General features: G+C 48.5%; 1 protein-coding gene across 1 annotated transcript in view; it reads right to left on the bottom strand.

Annotated features, from left to right (window-relative positions):
• Positions 1-17,144, bottom strand: part of DPP6 (dipeptidyl-peptidase 6) — a 308,399-nt gene that overhangs the window by 124,229 nt on the left and 167,026 nt on the right. Inside the window, exon 8 of the mRNA XM_015413434.1 lies at positions 14,719-14,839. Coding sequence (XP_015268920.1) covers positions 14,719-14,839 — 121 coding nt within the window. The remainder of the gene's footprint in view (positions 1-14,718; positions 14,840-17,144) is intronic.

Raw genomic sequence — 17,144 nt, 5'->3', positions numbered from 1 at the left:
CTTTCCTTCTACCCACCCATAGCCCCCCCACCTGACAGTGCCTCCTCTCCCCCCTCAAAATCCCTCCTACTGCCTGCACTCAGAAGTGCCCTTGCCACATGACACTCTTCCCCCAACAGCGTTGGCTGGGTGTATGCAGCTGGTGGTGTGGCAGCTGTGGCCCGCAGGAGTGCCACTTCTGTGAACCACCCATATGCACTTCCCCATTCGTGGGTGGTGAAGCACTTGCAAGAGAATAGGTCGGGAAGAGGACACAGACAGGTGATGGAGGTGTGCACCAGTGTCCCCTCGAAGCTGAGTCGGTGTGAGCTAGCTTACAATTTTTTAGCCTCCGGCTCGCACGTTTTTGTCTTAGCTCGGGAAGGAGGGCTCCAGAGCAAGCTAATTTATGCAGTAGCCAAATCGCTCGCTCACAACTTTAATGCCAGGAGCTCACAAAGTAGAATGTTTGCTCACAAGACTCCACAGCTCAGAGGGAGCTCAGGGTAGGCTGACGCTAGCCCTGATCTCACCCCTCAAGCCATTGCTAGTTCAGGAGCAGGTTTCTAGAACTAGCAGGTTTCTAATCTCATCTGCCATTTCTGTACAGCCAGCCTCTGCCAGCTGTGTGGCTCTGACTTTTATCTGTGCGCTTATGTGATGTTATCTAAGCAGCATCTGGAACTATCAAAATCAAGAGAAACGCTGCTGTTCATTTCAGTGGGATGCACATTAAAGCCCCAAGAACAAAAATCACAGCGAGCAAAATCATCAGAAGCCAAAACCGTCCCCAACATTCCAAAATTGCACATTTAGATCTTCCCAAGGCTCACGTATGGGTGCTTCATGGACTAAATACAGACAGCAAAAAGAGAACTGTTCCGTTTCCTTCAGAGGAACTGCTAAAACACATAAAAGACCCTGCTTGAGATGAGAGCTATTTCAGTTGACAAGAGATGGCAAAGAACCAAACCTCTAAAATGGCCGTGCAAGACTCCAAGTCAACACTTTCGTATTCTGCGAAAACTTGTTTTGGTTATTAGAGTGGTGACTGGGTGCAAAACTCCTAAACCTTCAAGAGCTGTGTTGTGCATGAGAGAAAAGGGCAGCTTGTTGTGCGGCCCTGAGAAAAAAACCCTGCAGCTACTGAGATTCTCTCTCCTGCACAGTTACTACAAGTGCAGGCATTCTGTCTTCCTTTGAATTGAAACTTCAGCAACGGAAACGGACAATGCAACATGAGGGAAGAGCTGGGGCTCAGTGGAATAGCACCCTCTTTGCACGCAGAAGGTCCCCAGTTCAATCCCTGGCATTTACAGTAACCGATGCTCATGTGAGGGGTCTTTGTTGGGGAGAGTTCCCTTGTATTTGTGTCCATGTATTTATCCCAAATCAGAAAAGTCTGGGTAATTGCATGGGGAAGGGTCTGCAAGAGCAGCTAACGTCCATCTCCAGGCGCAACGTACACTCTGTGGAAGCACCAAAGGACAGACGCTAACTCAACACAGACATATTTTCTGCACTGTTTGCAGATCTGTATGTCAAAACAGTGACTTCCTGGCCTCCTCCACCAGATGTCAGTGCATAGATACACTAACAAATAATAATCATGCGAGGATTAATTATGTGTGGCTTAAGAGGATATGGAAAAGCTACTGCATGCACAACAGTAAATCTCGCTTTGTTTCTTCACTGGCTCCGCACACCCAGGGAGCAAGCAGAATACAGGCCGATTCACCTCGGAGCAGCTTGGTCGTCTGTAGCCTGAATGCCAGCTCCTCTGCCTTTAATCTCTAAGGGCGGGAGCACAATCCACGCTGGGGTCTTTGCAAGAACTGTGGCTTTGGGGTGTGCCCATAGGAAGCTGCTGCTAATAAGAGGGGCGGGGCCCACTCCTCCAGCCGGTGGAAACCTGCACTGGAGAGGGAGGGGAATAATAACTCTCACCAGCGCACACTCGAGGGAACTGACACTCTAGCCCTTGTCTCCATGGCTTTCATAACCATAGAGACTCGGAGGACTAAAATGCTAGAGCATCACTTTTTTCCAGCTGCCATTTGTCTCCCGGGGCCAAAATTCAAAAAAGCGGGTAAGGGTTTTTTAAAGCGGGGTTTCCCCCTCCCTCAGCGGGGGCTTGGCAAGCCTACAGCCGAGGTCAGAGAGAGGCCAAAGAGCTGGCCGTAGTCTGCCAGCACGTTTTGAGTGAGAGGTTTACAACTGCTCACTGTGTGACCTCAGACATGAAGTCTCTCTGGTGCTGCCTTTTTGTACCACCACAACAAAGAGAAATGGCTGGGGGGCACTGCTCCAGAATTCAAGGCTGCCTTTTCAACCGAGCTAACACAAGCTTGCCTGCTTGTACGTGTCCAATTTGCTTTGTTTCTCCTGACTGATACTGCAGCTAAAGTTGCAGAGCGCCAAGGCCTGACCCCACAAATCTAAGCAATTCAGGCAATTCACGCGTTAACCCACAAATCTAAGCAATTCAGGCAATTCAAACATTAGCACAGTCCTCGCATGCCTCATATGTCTTGTCCATGTTTGGAATTTAATTCTCAGGTGTAAGTGGGCCTAATTCAGATTGCCGGAGCAGGGCATGGGGAAAGAAGATTTAACAATCAATTCATCCTGTGTGTGGGGGGAAATCTACTCATATTGCATTCTGGGTATATTTCCATCCCAAACCAAATTACCCGTGGAACTAGGGGTAAAACTGTCTCATGACATTGTGTCATGGGTCCTGGCTCAGCCAAGGTTGACTACCCCTCCGACAAGGAAGAGGCACGGAGCAAACCAGCCTCCTCCGGAGTCAGCCCAGAAGAGGAACCTTTGCCAGCACCCGAGGGAGAAGAGGCTCCAGCATCTGTGCAGGAGGGGCAGCAGGTGCAGTCGGAGGAAGAGCCTGGCCTAGAGCCTGGCCCAGCACCCACAGCTGGAGACACCTTGAGGCCAGAGTCCCCACCTAGCTCACCTGAATGTCCCAGGCGCAGGGCATCCCAGCGTCTGGAGGTACCGGAGAGATGTAGTAGTGCCAGACTGCAGCTGTTGCAAAGGCAACGTGAGGGGCTGTGAGTCTTTGCAGGTTGCCTCCCAGGGAAGGGAGGCTCCGATTATAAGCAGCCGCGCTCACCTGCCTCGGTGCGGACACAACCGTGAAATCTTGGCCCCTTGTTCCAGCTGCTAGCCTCCTCTCATCGCTCCTGAGAACTCTGATTGATCTCCCGGCATTCCGACCCGTGGCACTGTTTCTTGGCTTGGTTTGGACTTTGCATCTAGCTTACGTATATTGTGTTCAGGGCGACCGGCCAGAGCCAGCACACATTGTTTTGTTTGTTTGTGGTCGTAAAGAAGGGTGGTATCGCTCCAAAACACTTAAAAACGGCTCCCTGGATTGGTGGTGATGGAAAGTGCAAGAGACGTTCAGAGGTGGCTTGCCATTGCCTGCCTCTGCATCACAGCCCTGGTATTCCTCGGATTTCTCCCATTCCAAATACTAGCCAGGGCCGGCCCTGCTTAGCTTCCGAGATCTGATGAGATTGGGATAGATCAGGCTCCCTGGATGACTGTTTTCTTAACAAATTCATGGGGAAGAAAATATATACCAGGGAGGTATTTTTAGTATTCCGTGCGGTCAAACAAACAAGTGAAAAACAGAACAAAACAAAGATCACCCCAATGGCGAAAAATAAGTCGATTATTTGTAGTTCATTTTCTACCCAAGCACTCTTTAAAACAGAAAGTTAGCTGTAAGTGGCTGTACTTTGGAGACACTGTTTGCTATTGCACAGGTGACAATGTCCTAAGAGGAAAAAGTTCTAGAGCCATTCTAGATTGAGTTCTACCCAAAAAAGTACAACTGGGATAGCAAATTCATCCCAATAGTGTTTTCAGCATTACACCCCTTCCCCTGTGCTGTTTTCCTGACCTGAAGCTTCTTGCCTTTTGGGGGAAACTTAGGTGTAGCCCTTTTGGCATGCATGCATTTCTCCCATGGGCAAAATCACAGCCCCTGGGATGATTTCAGTTAGGGGAAATGGTGCAGGGGTAGGGTTGCCAGTTCCCTCTGAGTCCCCAGCGGGGGACTCTGGGGGGCGTTCCAGGGGGGTAGGGACAGCCCCAATGTGATGACGTCATGCAGAAGTGACATCATCAAGTTGGGGACCGGCGCCTGCACTCCAAGCCGGCACATATGCCCCTTCCCATTTCTCCCCCAAAGCATTTAAAGGGATCCTTTAAACGCCAGCTGGCCAGCGGTGAATTGGAGCCAACAAAACCAGGGGAACCCCTGCTGAGACCTGGGGGATGACAACCCTATGCAGGGGAGAAAGCTTAAGCCCTGTTTCCCTGGGGCCTTGCACACCCGCAAATTAAGTTCTGATCATGGAGTTCCTGGTGTATGTCTGGTTGACAAGATCTGTGGCAGACAGGCAGTGGACACCAGGACCTTGAAATGTGCGGTTTGGTCCTGAATTTCTTCACCTAGTTCTTATATTTAGAGAGGAGTCAGCCACATCAACGACATCTAAAGTAAAACCATCTCTTGGCCTTGTTTCCTCAGGCAAGTTCCTTGGCCCCGTGCCCTCTGGAGTCCTCTTTAGTCTTCTGATGGTCTTTTGATGGAAGAAAAAGGCTTATCTTAACAGCCCTTAGGAAAGAACAAGAAAGGTGCCACTGAGAAGACAGGATTTCAAAGACAGAAAGAACAGACTGGCCTTAAAACCAGGTACCTTCTGCTCAAAGGGAAACAGTTGACTTATCTGTAAAAGGTCTTGCCCTGTGAGTGCTAAGGTGGCTGTTGGAAAACTTGGAGGAGTGGAGGAGATGACTAAGAATAGGGCCAATGCTGCAAAGGGCCTTGACCTGGATATCCCAGGCTAGCCTGATCTCATCAGGTCTCGGAAGCTAAGCAGGGTCAGCCCTGGTCAGTATTTGGAAGGGAGACCAACAAGGAAGTCCAGGGTTGCCACGCAGAGGCAGGCGATGGCAAACCACCTCTGAATGTCTCTTGCCTTGAAAACCCTACGGGATTGCCACAAAGTCAGCTATGCCTTGATGGGAAAACAAGAACAACAATACCATGATCTGTATACTGGCATACTGAATGGAACATTAATTGATATACTGAATGGGACTCTCCTCACGACGGTATCCTTTGCATCCTTTTCTAAGCGGGCCTAGGTAGCAATGTCCTGTTAATCCCTGTACAGACAGTTGGAGCTAATTTAGATAATGCAGGTTGAAGCTGCCTCCAAATAGCTTTTTGTTCCACCTTGTTTGCGGTCAGATGTGCAGTTCGATCCGCTGTTGCCCCACCTCTAATTGATCCGGGTTATTTCGTAACAGAGAATCCTGATCAGACTCACCCCTTTTAGCACTCTTCGAAGTGCTTTTACCCCTTCTTTGATTGATCAGATGCAGCAGCCAGGGAGTGTTGCCATTGGCCATTTTTTTAAAAAAAGTTTGTCCTTTGAGCATGCCCACAAGCACTGATGAGCCTGCTGGGATATGTAGCTCACTGCCATCTGCAAGGGAACAGCAACGGCAACAGATCAAACTGTACGTCTGACCACAGCTTAAGGCTTCCAAACTGGAGTTTTTCAGAGCATCTCTATGATGTCATCTTTCAAATTTCCCCCCGCTGTATCAAACCTGGGTTGCCGACAAGGTCAGCACACCCTCTGGTCAGCAAGGTGTGCATTTTTCAAATCTCCAGCCTATGCTGGTGCTATTTTATCATCGCCATGTCCTTATGCCCCCCCCCCGGTGAGATTTTTGCCAGGGTTTTTAAAAACAGTAGTTGCTATATTGCTGTTAACAAATGCTATAAGGATATGGCAACTGGTGGTGTTGGGAAGTGATGCCAAGTTGTGGCCAATTTACGGCAAACCTGTCGAGTTCTCAAGGCCAAAGAGGAACAGAGGTGGTTTGCCCTTCCCGTCTCTGCCTAGTGACTCTAGACTTCCTTGGAAGTCTCCCATCCAAATATTAACCGGGGCCAACCCTGCTTAGCTTTTGATGAGATTGAGCTAGCCTCGGCTATCCAGGTCAGCGCGTGGCAAATACTGACTTTTTTTAAAAGCTAGCAAAAAAGAGACAGGGGAATTATGGTGGTCACATGGGGATGACCGAGAAAAGTCAACAGGATCCCGGCCCCATGTGGACACTCTTGCCACTGCAACTGGCTCTCTATTCACAGTGACAATTCCTGCAAAACAGGGAATCAACACCCTGTGAACAAAGCCTGAGATGAGGTTTAGCATTCCCGAGTGCGCAATATTAGAGAGAAGACAGAAGAGAAGAGATTGGATTTATACCCCGCCCTTCACTACCCAAAGGAGTCTCAGAGCGGCTTACAAACTCCTTTCCCTCACCCTCCCCACAACAGACACCCTGTGAGGTAGGCGGGGCCGAGAGAGCTCTGACAGGAACTGCTCTTTTTCAAGAACAGCTGTGCCAGAACTGTGGCTTGCCCAAGGTCATCCAGCAGCCGCAAGTGGAGGAGTGGGGGAATCAAACCCAGTTCTCCCAGATTAGAGTCCGCGCACTTAACCACTACACCAAACTGGCTCCATCCACTACACCAAACTACAGCCACTGTGCTCCATCGACATTCCCTCTTTCTCGCCACACATTTGATCCCACTAGCAGCAAATCTCTCCTGATGCTCAGAACACTCACGTCTGCCTCCCTTGTCCCTTGGCCTGTAACATCTGTCAGTCAGGCTGCGCTTCAAATTTTACAGGACTTTTAAAACTTTAATCAAAACAAAACAACCAAACAAAGATCTGGAATTGGATCCAGGGGTTGTTTTCACCCTTTGCTCTCTCTCTCTCTCCTCTACAGCGGCAACTTCGGTTTTGCATGAAAATCTCAAAGGCTGTTGCTGCGAAAAAAAGGGGGGAGAGTTCCTCCAATGCAACACTGATGTTTAATTTAGCCACAAAACCCTGGCTTCAGCTCGCCTTTCACGCTGTACCAGTCTTATGCCTCAGCCCGCAACCATCCAGGCAAATGCACTAAGGAGATTATGCTACTGCATCAGTGCTGATTGATTGGAATATATTTTTGTATCACCAGGAGTCAACAGTTCAGCATAATACCTTCCCCAAAAGTTTACCCGCCGGCAGGTTTACAGAAATAATAATAATAAAAAAGCTTAGCTTGAATTGCTTAACGTAGCTCTACATTTTAAACAGGGGGATTAAAAAAAAAATCCCTTACATCTGCCTCCAGATTTACAAAAGAAATGGGTGGGAAGAGAAGGCTGATTAATGCTAGGATGTATTTTCTGCATTGTTTACTAAGAGCATTCGTGTTTCCAGGAATGGGAGGAAATGGCAACGTCCTTTTGTTAGGGGGGTCTGCCATCTTCTTAAGGGGCCCCCTGTGTCATCAAGGTAATGTGGGTAAGAGCGCAATTTGCAAAGTCTTCAATGTATATGCAAAACACCTGGAAAGGGAAGGAGGAGGAGGAGGAGGAGAAAAAGAAGAGATTGGATTTATACCCCACCCTTCACTACCCAAAGGAGTCTCAGAGCGGCTTACAAACTCCTTTCCCTTCCCCTCCCCACAACAGACACCCTGTGAGGTGGGTGGGGCTGAGAGAGTTCTGAGAGAAACTGCTCTTTTTCAGGAACAGCTGTGCCAGAACTATGGCTTGCCCAAGGTCATCCAACAGCTGCAAGTGGAGGAGTGGGGAATCAAACCTGGTTCTCCCAGATTACAGTCCACACACTTAACCACTACACCAAACTGGCTCTCCCTCGGAATCACAGTTCTTCTCCAGACTACAGATATCAGTTTGCCTGGAGAAAACAGATCCTTTGGAGGGCTATTGGACCCCACTGAGGTCCCTGTCTGTCAGACTCGGGCTTGCTCTACACTGTGTACACTGTCATAAGAACATCAGAGACGCCAATGTTGGATCAGGCCAAAGGCCCATCCAGTCCAACACTCTGTGTCACACAGTGGCCAGAAATACCAGTGCCATCAGGGGGTCCACCAGTGGGGCCAGGACATTAGAAGCCCTCCCACTGTTGACCCCCCCCCAAGCACCAAGAAGACAGAGCATCACTTGCCCCAGAGCCCCTATCTGTACCTCGTGGCTAATAGCCACTGATGGACCTCTGCTCCATATGCTTATCTAATTCCCTTTTGAAGCCGTCCATGCTTGTAGCCGCCACCACTTCCTGTGGCAGTGATGCTCTGTCAGCCCCAGTCTGACACTGTCCTCCCCAGGCCCAATTGCCAAATCTCCAGGAGTTTTCTAACCTGGATCTAGCAACCCTACCCTATCCCTCGCTGGTGGCCAGGACTTTGCAATGCTCCCTCTATGCTCTGGAGCTCTGTGAGCAAAAATTCTACTTTGTGAGCTCCTGGCATTAAAGTTGTGAGGGAGCAATTTGGCTGCTGCATAAATCAGTTTGCTCTGGAGCCCTCCTTCCTGAGCTAAGACAAAAATGTGTAGGCCGGAGGCTAAAAAACCGTGAGCCAGCTCACACTAACTCAGCTTAGAGGGAAAACTAGAGGAGACCTGGCAACCCCCAAAGGGAAGCCGTATGTACCACCTGCCCCTGAAAAAAGGAGCTTCTTCTTCTTCTTTGCATTTGCGAGGGGCATGAAAGAGGTCACGAATCACAGCAGCAACCAAGTGGGTCAGTTGCAGAAGATACTGCAGAACCCTTGGAGCCCTCGGATAGCAGGCAGGACGCTTCTGCTTGCATTGCTGCTCCCTCCTGCACGCTTTGCTGTGGTGCATTCCCTGGCTGCGTGGTGTCTCTAACACTCGAGCAGATGGACAGAGAGCGGAGCATATGCTCACAAGCCGCCTCTCCACAGCAGCTTGCGAAAGCGGTGGCGGCGCAAAGAAGTAGAAATTCAAGAGTGCAACTTCAATCGGCGCACCAGATCAAAAGAGGGAACGTGAGGAAGGAGCCAGAGAACACTCCCAGTCTCACAAAGAACAGCGACGATAACATAAAGGATAGAGAGATAAGGGGGGGGGAAGCGCCTTCCCTGCTCTTCCAATCATATCTTTTGAGCCATTTGTTCCAGGACAACCATTCAAAATATTTCCTGTACTGTTCATGTGGTAAATAACTTTCTCAGGCCCATTCAGTGGCTTCAGGCTCTGTATTCCTGTCACCTGTTGGGCTCTTTCAGTCTTCTTGTGGGTGGCGGCCTTCCTTTTCTTAACGTGACCGACAAACTTTCCTACATAGTGTCTCTGTTTCTCTCTCTTTCTCTCTCTCACACACTCTACCTTTATATAAATTATTGTATGACTATGTATGATTTCAAATGCTGAGGAAAATACAATTTGCTTTACTTTAGGTTCATCTCCTATTAGGGCTTAGGGTTGCCAGATCCTTACCTCTTGTCCAGCAGGGGGGAAGAAGAAGAAGAAGAAGAGATTGGATTTATACCCCGCCCTTCACTACCCAAAGGTGTCTCAGAGCGGCTTACAAACTCCTTTCCCTTCCCCTCCCCACAACAGACACCCTGGGAGGTGGGTGGGGCTGAGAGAACTCTGACACAAACTGCTCTTTTTCAAGGACAGCTGTGCCAGAGCTTGTGACTGACCCAAGGTCACATCAGCAGGTGCAAGTGGAGGGGTGGGGAATCAAACCCGGTTCTCCCAGATTAGAGTCCGCACACTTAACCACTACACCAAACTCTTTGCCCGGGAGGATCAGGCCCATGTGCCCGGTGCAATGATGTCACCCAGAGGTGACGTCATCATGCTAGGCACGTTGCTGGGGGACACTCTAGCATCCGGTCTGAAAACTCTATGATACCATAGAGTTTTCATGCTGAATGCTAAAGTGTCCCCTGGCAACCTAGCATTTGGGTGACGGCAACCTCTGGGTGATGTCATCGTGCTGGGCATGTCGGCCTGAACCAAGCACTTTGGGGGTAGGGCTCCCCCCGCCGGCCGGATCCGGGGCAACGGGTAGGGGGCCCCTAGAGTGGGAAACCCCCTGCCCCCCTGGGGGATCTGGTAGCCCTATTAGGGCTGCCTGGCCTCCTGCTATTGCGGGAGGAAAATTAAACAACAATAACAACAATGTTGGCATTCCTTGTGGGACTACACTGCTTCCACCTAGAAGTGATGGAGGGTAACTCACTGGAAAATCTACAGCTCAGAGAGGTGGCAGGAAAAAAATAAAAATGCTGCAGACTTGTGTACTCATACATCACTTCTGGGTGCAACCTGGAAGTGACAATGGGTAGCTCTAGGACTCTAGGATGTTGTCTCCTCGCTGAACTTCCCACTGGTTGCCAGTCAAGGCAACCCTAGTGGCATTTCAAGTATTCCCACTTCATGTTGTAATGGGGATGAAGCCATGTCGCAGCACAGGCAGACAGAAAGTACTGCCTGGTTGGCTAAGCAATGCTGGAGCACATTCACTTACCACCCACACTTTACTGCAAAGCATGGTAGTAGAGGAACCACATCCACACATTGCCTAGATGCATGGGCAGCGGTTTGTGACTTCGTGAACCACAGGTGATGCAGAAGATGTCCACACATAGCAGAGAGGGAAAACAGGTGCTTTCCCCACTTTCCTTAACAACTCTCCCTACTCCCACTCCCATACAACCGGCAAACACTTTTAATTCCCTGCCTAAAGTTCAATGAGAAAGCCTCCCCCTTTTTTTGCGAGGGTAAGACGTTTGGCAGAAAAGGGGCCCCTATTCAGCTCTGCTCTAAAGCAAGCCAGGTAAATGTTTATACTTTTCAATGTACCAATAGGCCCTAGAAATGAATAAGAGTCCACTAGCATTTTAAAGACTAGCAACATTTGTTGCAGGGGACGAGCTTTCATGAGTCACTGCTCACTTCTTCGGATACAGCTAGATTAGAATATGAGTCCATCTGTCTTATATATTGAAAAGTCTACTTTCCAATATATAGGACAGTTGGGCTCCCATTCTAGTTGTATCTGAAGAAGTGAGCAGTGACTCACAAAAGCTCATCCCCTGCCACAGATTTTGTTAGTCTTTAAGGTGCTCCTGGACTCTTACTCTTTTCTACTGCTACAGGCAGACTAACACAGCGACCCATCTTGATCTGTCTCCAATAGGCCCTGTGATTTGATCTAAGGAAAGAAGGAGAAGGAACAACCAAAAATGTTAATAGCTTTGAGGTTTGTGGTTCGGGATCTGTAAATACCAAAACATTAGTCGATGCGTTTGCCATTGTGTGCTGAATAAGTACATCTCACTTTATCCTTAATATCACCTACGCTCCAAAAAGGGTGTGCGTGAAAACTGACATTAAGCATGTGCTTAAATTGTGGCTGATGAGAAAGAAAAGAAGGTAGTCAACAGAATGAGGTCATGTTTCAATTAACACTGATCACATCTAGAGGAATGAGAGGGACTTTCCCCCGACTTTACTGTGAACAGCCTTACAAACGGGGAAGCTTTTAGTGACAGGCCTACGTCAGATCAGGACCACTGCTGGATTGTGTTGCCATTCTGTTACCTCAGAAAGCAAACATGCCCAATTGTGCCAATTCCTAATAAAGGGCGGGCCTGAAAGTCCATGGCACTTGAAAAAGAGCTCTTGAACATTCCAGGAACAGAATAAAACTGGCTGTCAGCAACGGTGTCCTCTGAGCTTCTCTGCCCTCCGAGATTACCACTACAGGAACAATTCCTTCCTGTCAGCAGTGTGCTCAGGTGAGGGTACGGCCCGAAAAGACACTCTGTCATCAACACAAGAAATGGTCTGAAAGACGGTAAGTGAACTGTGGAGTCGTAAAATTAAAATACTAAAAATACCGTTTATCCCCCCAGAGCCACTTATCAGTATGCGCATTAAACCCTCACGGGAAACTTGTTTCAGTGGCTGATGCGCCAACTTCTGCCAATGAAACTGAGAAGGCATGGAAATGCTTAATGTTGCCTGGAAACGTACGCACTGCGTCCAGGACCTATAGCCAGAGTGCGGTGCTTAGGAGGCGTACAGAAGACTCATGAAGAACCCATTCACACAGCCCAACTTTTCTTCCATTGATCGTTACGCGTAAGAGGACGAGATGCAATCTTCGGGAGGCCTCTTGGTAACACCGATCCCCACACGGAAAAAAGTTCAGGAAACCATGTTCGTGTGAACTTACCTCATGCTACTGAGATGGGGGGGGGGATGTAACAACAGAGAGGGTAAAGGATCCAAGCCAAGGGTTCTTCAATTTGGTTATGAGTTTAACTAATTTTTAACCCACTGTTCCTCTAAGGAACTCAGGATGGCATAACTGATTCGTTTGTATTGAACTTCCTCCTTTAATCACTCACTTTCCACTGCTATTATAACAGAGAAAACACATAAAACAGATTGTTGGGCTTGCGAGCATCTTATTCTCCTCTTAGGTTCTGGGCTTAACGGGATCGGGGAAAAGGGACGGCACACGAATGTAACATGCTTTAAGCTGTGGCTGAGCATAAGGTAGGCTGTATTCTACCAACCACTTTCTAATGGATCTGCTAGTTTTGAGGATCCTTGACAACCATGCTGAAATAGGTGGATCTTATGTTCTTAATTATGAAGACATACCCCCTCTGATAGGAGCTGCGGTGGCTCAAGTGGTTAAGATGCTGAACTGCAGGCTGTGGAAGGTCAGTAGTTCAGCGGTTCAAGACCCGGGTGCCGCAAGACAGGGTGAGCTCCTCTCTCTAGTTCCAGCTCCTGCCAACCTAGCAGTTCGAAAGCAAGAAATTGCAAGTAGATAAATAGGGACCACTTCGGTGGGAAGGTAACAGCGTTCCGTGCGCCTTGGTGTTTAGTCATGCCGGCCACATGACCACGGAAAGGTCTTCGGACAGCGCTGGCTCTTCAGCTTTGAAACGGAGATGAGCACCGCAACCCTAGAGTCAGATTCAACTGGCTTTCGAGCAAGGGAGGATCTTATGTTCTTAATTATGAAGACATAACCCCTCTGAACCACTTAAGCATTGGTTAGTTACAAATGGATCCTCTGAACCACTTAAGCACTGGTTAGTTACGAATGGACGGATAAAGAGATGCTGAGTATGCCGTCTTAAGAACGAAAGAAGAGTCCCACTGGATCAGAACAATAGTCTATCTAGTCCAGCATCCTGTCTCACACAGTGGGCAACCAGTTCCTCTGGATGGCCAACAACAGGGCAGAGAGGCTGAGGCCTTCCCTTGATGTTCCCTCCTGGCTCTGTGGTTCAGAGGTTTATAAGAACATAAGAAGAGCCCTGCTGGATCAGACCAGTGGTCCATTTAGTCCAGCATCCCGTCTCACACAGTGGGCAACCAGTCCCTCTGGAGGGCCAGCATCACGCCATAGAGGCTGAGGCCTTCCCATGACCTTGCCTCCTGGCGCCGGGATTCAGAGGATAACTGCCTCTGAATGTGGAGGCCCCCCCAGTCACCAAAACTAGTAGCCGCTGATAGACTTATCCTCTATGAATCGATCTAATCCTCTTTTAAAGCTGCTTATTCCTGTGTCCATCACTACATCCTCTGGCAGCGAATTCCACATTTTAATCACTCTCTGCGTAAAGTAGTATTTCCCTTTGTCCATCCTGAACCCACTGCCCGTCACCTTCACTGGGTGCCCTTGAGTTCTAGTATTTCGGGAGAGAGAGAAAAAGTTCTCTTTGTCAACCCGCTCTACCTCATGCATAATTTTATAAACCTCTATCATGCCCCCCCCTCCTTAGTTGTCTCTTTCCTCAACTGAAGAGTCCCAGACTCCTCGGTCGTTCCTCAAAGGGAAGGCACTCCAACTTCCCAATCAACCTTGGTTGCCCCTCCTCTGTACTTTTCCCAGCTCTGCAATGTCCTTTTTTCAGGCAAGGTGACCAGAACTGTACACGGTATTCCAAATGAGGCAGCACAAATGAGTCTTGCTTTTGGTAATGATCAAAACGCTTCAGTATGCCACAGGGGTCATAATATGAAAAAAGAGAAGAGGCGAGCAAACAAGATAGGTCAGCCCACACTGCTTTAAAACTCACATGGAAGGGATCCACCTTGTAAAAATGGATCGTTCAGCCTTATAACCATTTAAAATCAGTGCTGATAATCAACACAAAGAAGGGGAAAATCCTCTGGGAATTACCATGAGAGGCTGCAATAGACAAGCAGACAAGCCTTCGACAACAGGCAAGCAGAGGTCTCCATGACGGCCCCAAAAGGTCTACTTCCCTCTTACAAAACCACACCTTTTGCTTTTAATATTAATACGTTAAATACCCTCTATCCTGAACAACAGGTACACACATGTGAGGATAGATAACGGCAGGGCTCTTTTTGTAGAAGAAGCCCAGCAGGAACTCATTAGCATAATAGGCCACACCCAACAGCAGAAACTCATTAGCCTATTAAGCCACACCCTGACAGCACAGCTCATTAGCACATTAGGCCGCACCCCCATGTTACCAGAAGTCTGGTCATCCAGCCACACCCACCTTTTGCTTCTTATTCTGTTTACCTTGTTTGTTGTCAAAACCCAGGGCTTTTTTGGTAGCAGGAACTCCTTTGCATGTTAGGCCACACACCCCTAATGTAGCCAATCCTAATGAGTTTCTGCTGTTGGGCGTGGCCTATTATGCTAATGAGTTCCTGCCGGGCGTAGCCAACTTGGGAGCCAGCCGGAACTCCGTTCCTGTGCGTTCCTGCTCAAAAATAGCCCTGGATAACGGGCACATCTCTTGGAAGCTCCCCCATAGAGCCAGCAGTGCTTTTTAACCCTGTCCTACCTGCATATAGCCAGTCACTGAGTCCATTGAAAATAACTTTGTCTTTCCCGGTGGAGACCAGACGGATGGCTTGTTTCCCCACCTTGGCACAGTAGTAGATGTTGTTCTCGAAGATAAATATCTACACAGAAACACGAGAAAGAATCCTTTTGTCATTATTATTGACAGATAATGGTCTTCAGCAAAGAATTTAATGGTCATTATCACCACACTCATCTTCTGGCGGGCAGGAATGGCCAGGAGTCAGGGCCCGGCTCTCTACATTCCCCACACTGATTTCAGCCCTCAAAGGGCATGCACCCAGATGCCAACACAACTGGCCACCTCTTTGAGCAATCAGTCTCAGCGTGCAGACCGGAGGGATGAGGATCTCTGTGGAAGGTGAATTGTACAAGGGTGCAGCCCTGATTTAGATTGGGGCCACAGGGGAAAGGGAAAGGAGAGTTAACCCTTCAACTGTCTTCCCAGTTAAATTCATTCGAACTAAGTTCAGCATGCTGTTTTGGAGGGGGTTTTTGCTGTCAGGTTACAGCTGTCTCACAGCCACCTTGCAGGGGTTTCACGGTTCAGAGGAGATGTGCCACTGCCCGCCTCTGCATGGCAACCTTCGTGGTCTCCCACCCAGGTGCTGAACAAGGCTGACACTCCTTAGCTTCTGAGATCTGACGAGATCAGGGTTGCCTGGGCTATCGAGGTCAGAGCCGATGCTCCCTCTAAGCTGTGGCGTCTTGTGAGCAAAAATTCTACTTTGTGAGCTACTGGCATTAAAGTGGTGAGCGAGTGATTTGGCTGCTGCATCAATTCGTTTGCCCTGGAGCCATCCCTCCTGAGCTAAGACAAAAATGTGTGAGCCAGACGAAGAGAAGAAGAGAAGAGATGGGATTTATACCCCGCCCTTCACTTGGAGTCTCAGAGCGGCTTACAAACTCCTTTCCCTTCCCCTCCCCACAACAGACACCCTGTGAGGTGGGTGGGGCTGAGAGAGCTCTGACACAAACTGCTCTTTCAGGTACAGCTGTGCCAGAGCTTGTGACTGACCCAAGGTCACATCAGCAGGTGCAAGTGGAGGAGTGGGGAATCAAACCCGGTCCTCCCAGATTAGAGTCCGTGCTCCTAACCACTACACCAAAGAAGATGCTAGTGATGCAATAGTGCAAGGGCTGCAGCAATACACACCACTTCACTATCATTTTGAACAAAATCACAATGCGCACACAGAGCAATGGAATGTGCAAACGTCTTGCATGGTTGCATTTGTGTTTGAAATTGTGTCAGAAGAAATACCTTGGGTTATACCTCACACGTGCAGAAACAATAACCAGGGCTACCCTCACTTTCACTTAGCACAAGGAGATGGCCAGTTTGGCCAGGGATCCTGGAGGGTCCCCCCCCCCTCTTCTGGGCATAGAGCAGGGGTCACTGGGGGGGTGGAGAGGGAGGTATTTGTGAATTTCCTGGATTGTGTAGGGGGATGGACTAGATGACCCTGAAGATCCCTTCCAACTCTATGATTCTGTGATGAGGAATCGTCTTGCATTTCTCCTAGGACTGCTGTGCATGCAGAAATCTTCTGTAGGATCCAACCTACTAGATGGAGAGGCTTAGGAAGCTGACTGGTCCTGCTCTGACCACACCAACCCCCTGAAGTTGCTCATTTCTATGCCAGTAGCACAGTTACGCCCATCGGCAGTAGCAGGATCTAGCACTGGTGCATATCCAAATGTGCTGGAGTGTTTTTGGGTATACAGCAGCATAAGGCCAACCAAAGCCAACTGGAGCTGTGGTTTAGGATTGTGCTGTGATATGTACATTTTGGCTCAGAAAATATAAAAAAAGAACATTTATATAGCAGTCTGACTTCTGTATGTTTGTAATAATCTGTTTCTTGGTAGCTGGTTTTTTTAGGCCTGCATATTAAAATTCTCTTTAAGAGTTTTATACTGTATATTTTTTAAAAAACTTTTTAAAATTCAACCTATTCTACTTTCTCCCCCACCCGTATCTTCTTATTGATCTATTAATTTTATGGTCTTAATTTTTTAAATTGCAAGTTTTGGGGTTTTTTTAAGAAAAAGAAAATTGCATTTCATGCATATAGTAACAGAACAAAGTTAGAGGTCCAGGGGCACCTTTAAGACCAATAAAGTTTTATTCAAGGTGTGAGCTTTCGTCTGCACGCACACACACTTCCTCAGACAATGGAATGGAATCATTCTTGGTTTCTAGTTTGTCATCTGTTTGGGTTCAACTGGGGGGGGGGAAGCAACATAGGTAATAAATATGTCAGAATTGGAGACTGATGTATCCTAATCTCTGGTTCTGACATATTTATTACCTATGTTCAGAGGTCATTTCGGGGGGGGGAATGCGGGGGAACGCAGTTCCCCCGGGTGAGGTACAGGGGGCGGGGCACATGATGAAGCCCC

The sequence above is a fragment of the Gekko japonicus genome, unplaced genomic scaffold (assembly GCF_001447785.1).
Source record: "Gekko japonicus isolate JY-2015 unplaced genomic scaffold, Gekko_japonicus_V1.1 scaffold105, whole genome shotgun sequence".
In the NCBI taxonomy this organism is placed as follows: domain Eukaryota; kingdom Metazoa; phylum Chordata; class Lepidosauria; order Squamata; family Gekkonidae; genus Gekko; species Gekko japonicus.
Note: the sequence above shows the minus strand (reverse complement) of the source record. Positions and strands in the feature narration are given on the sequence as shown.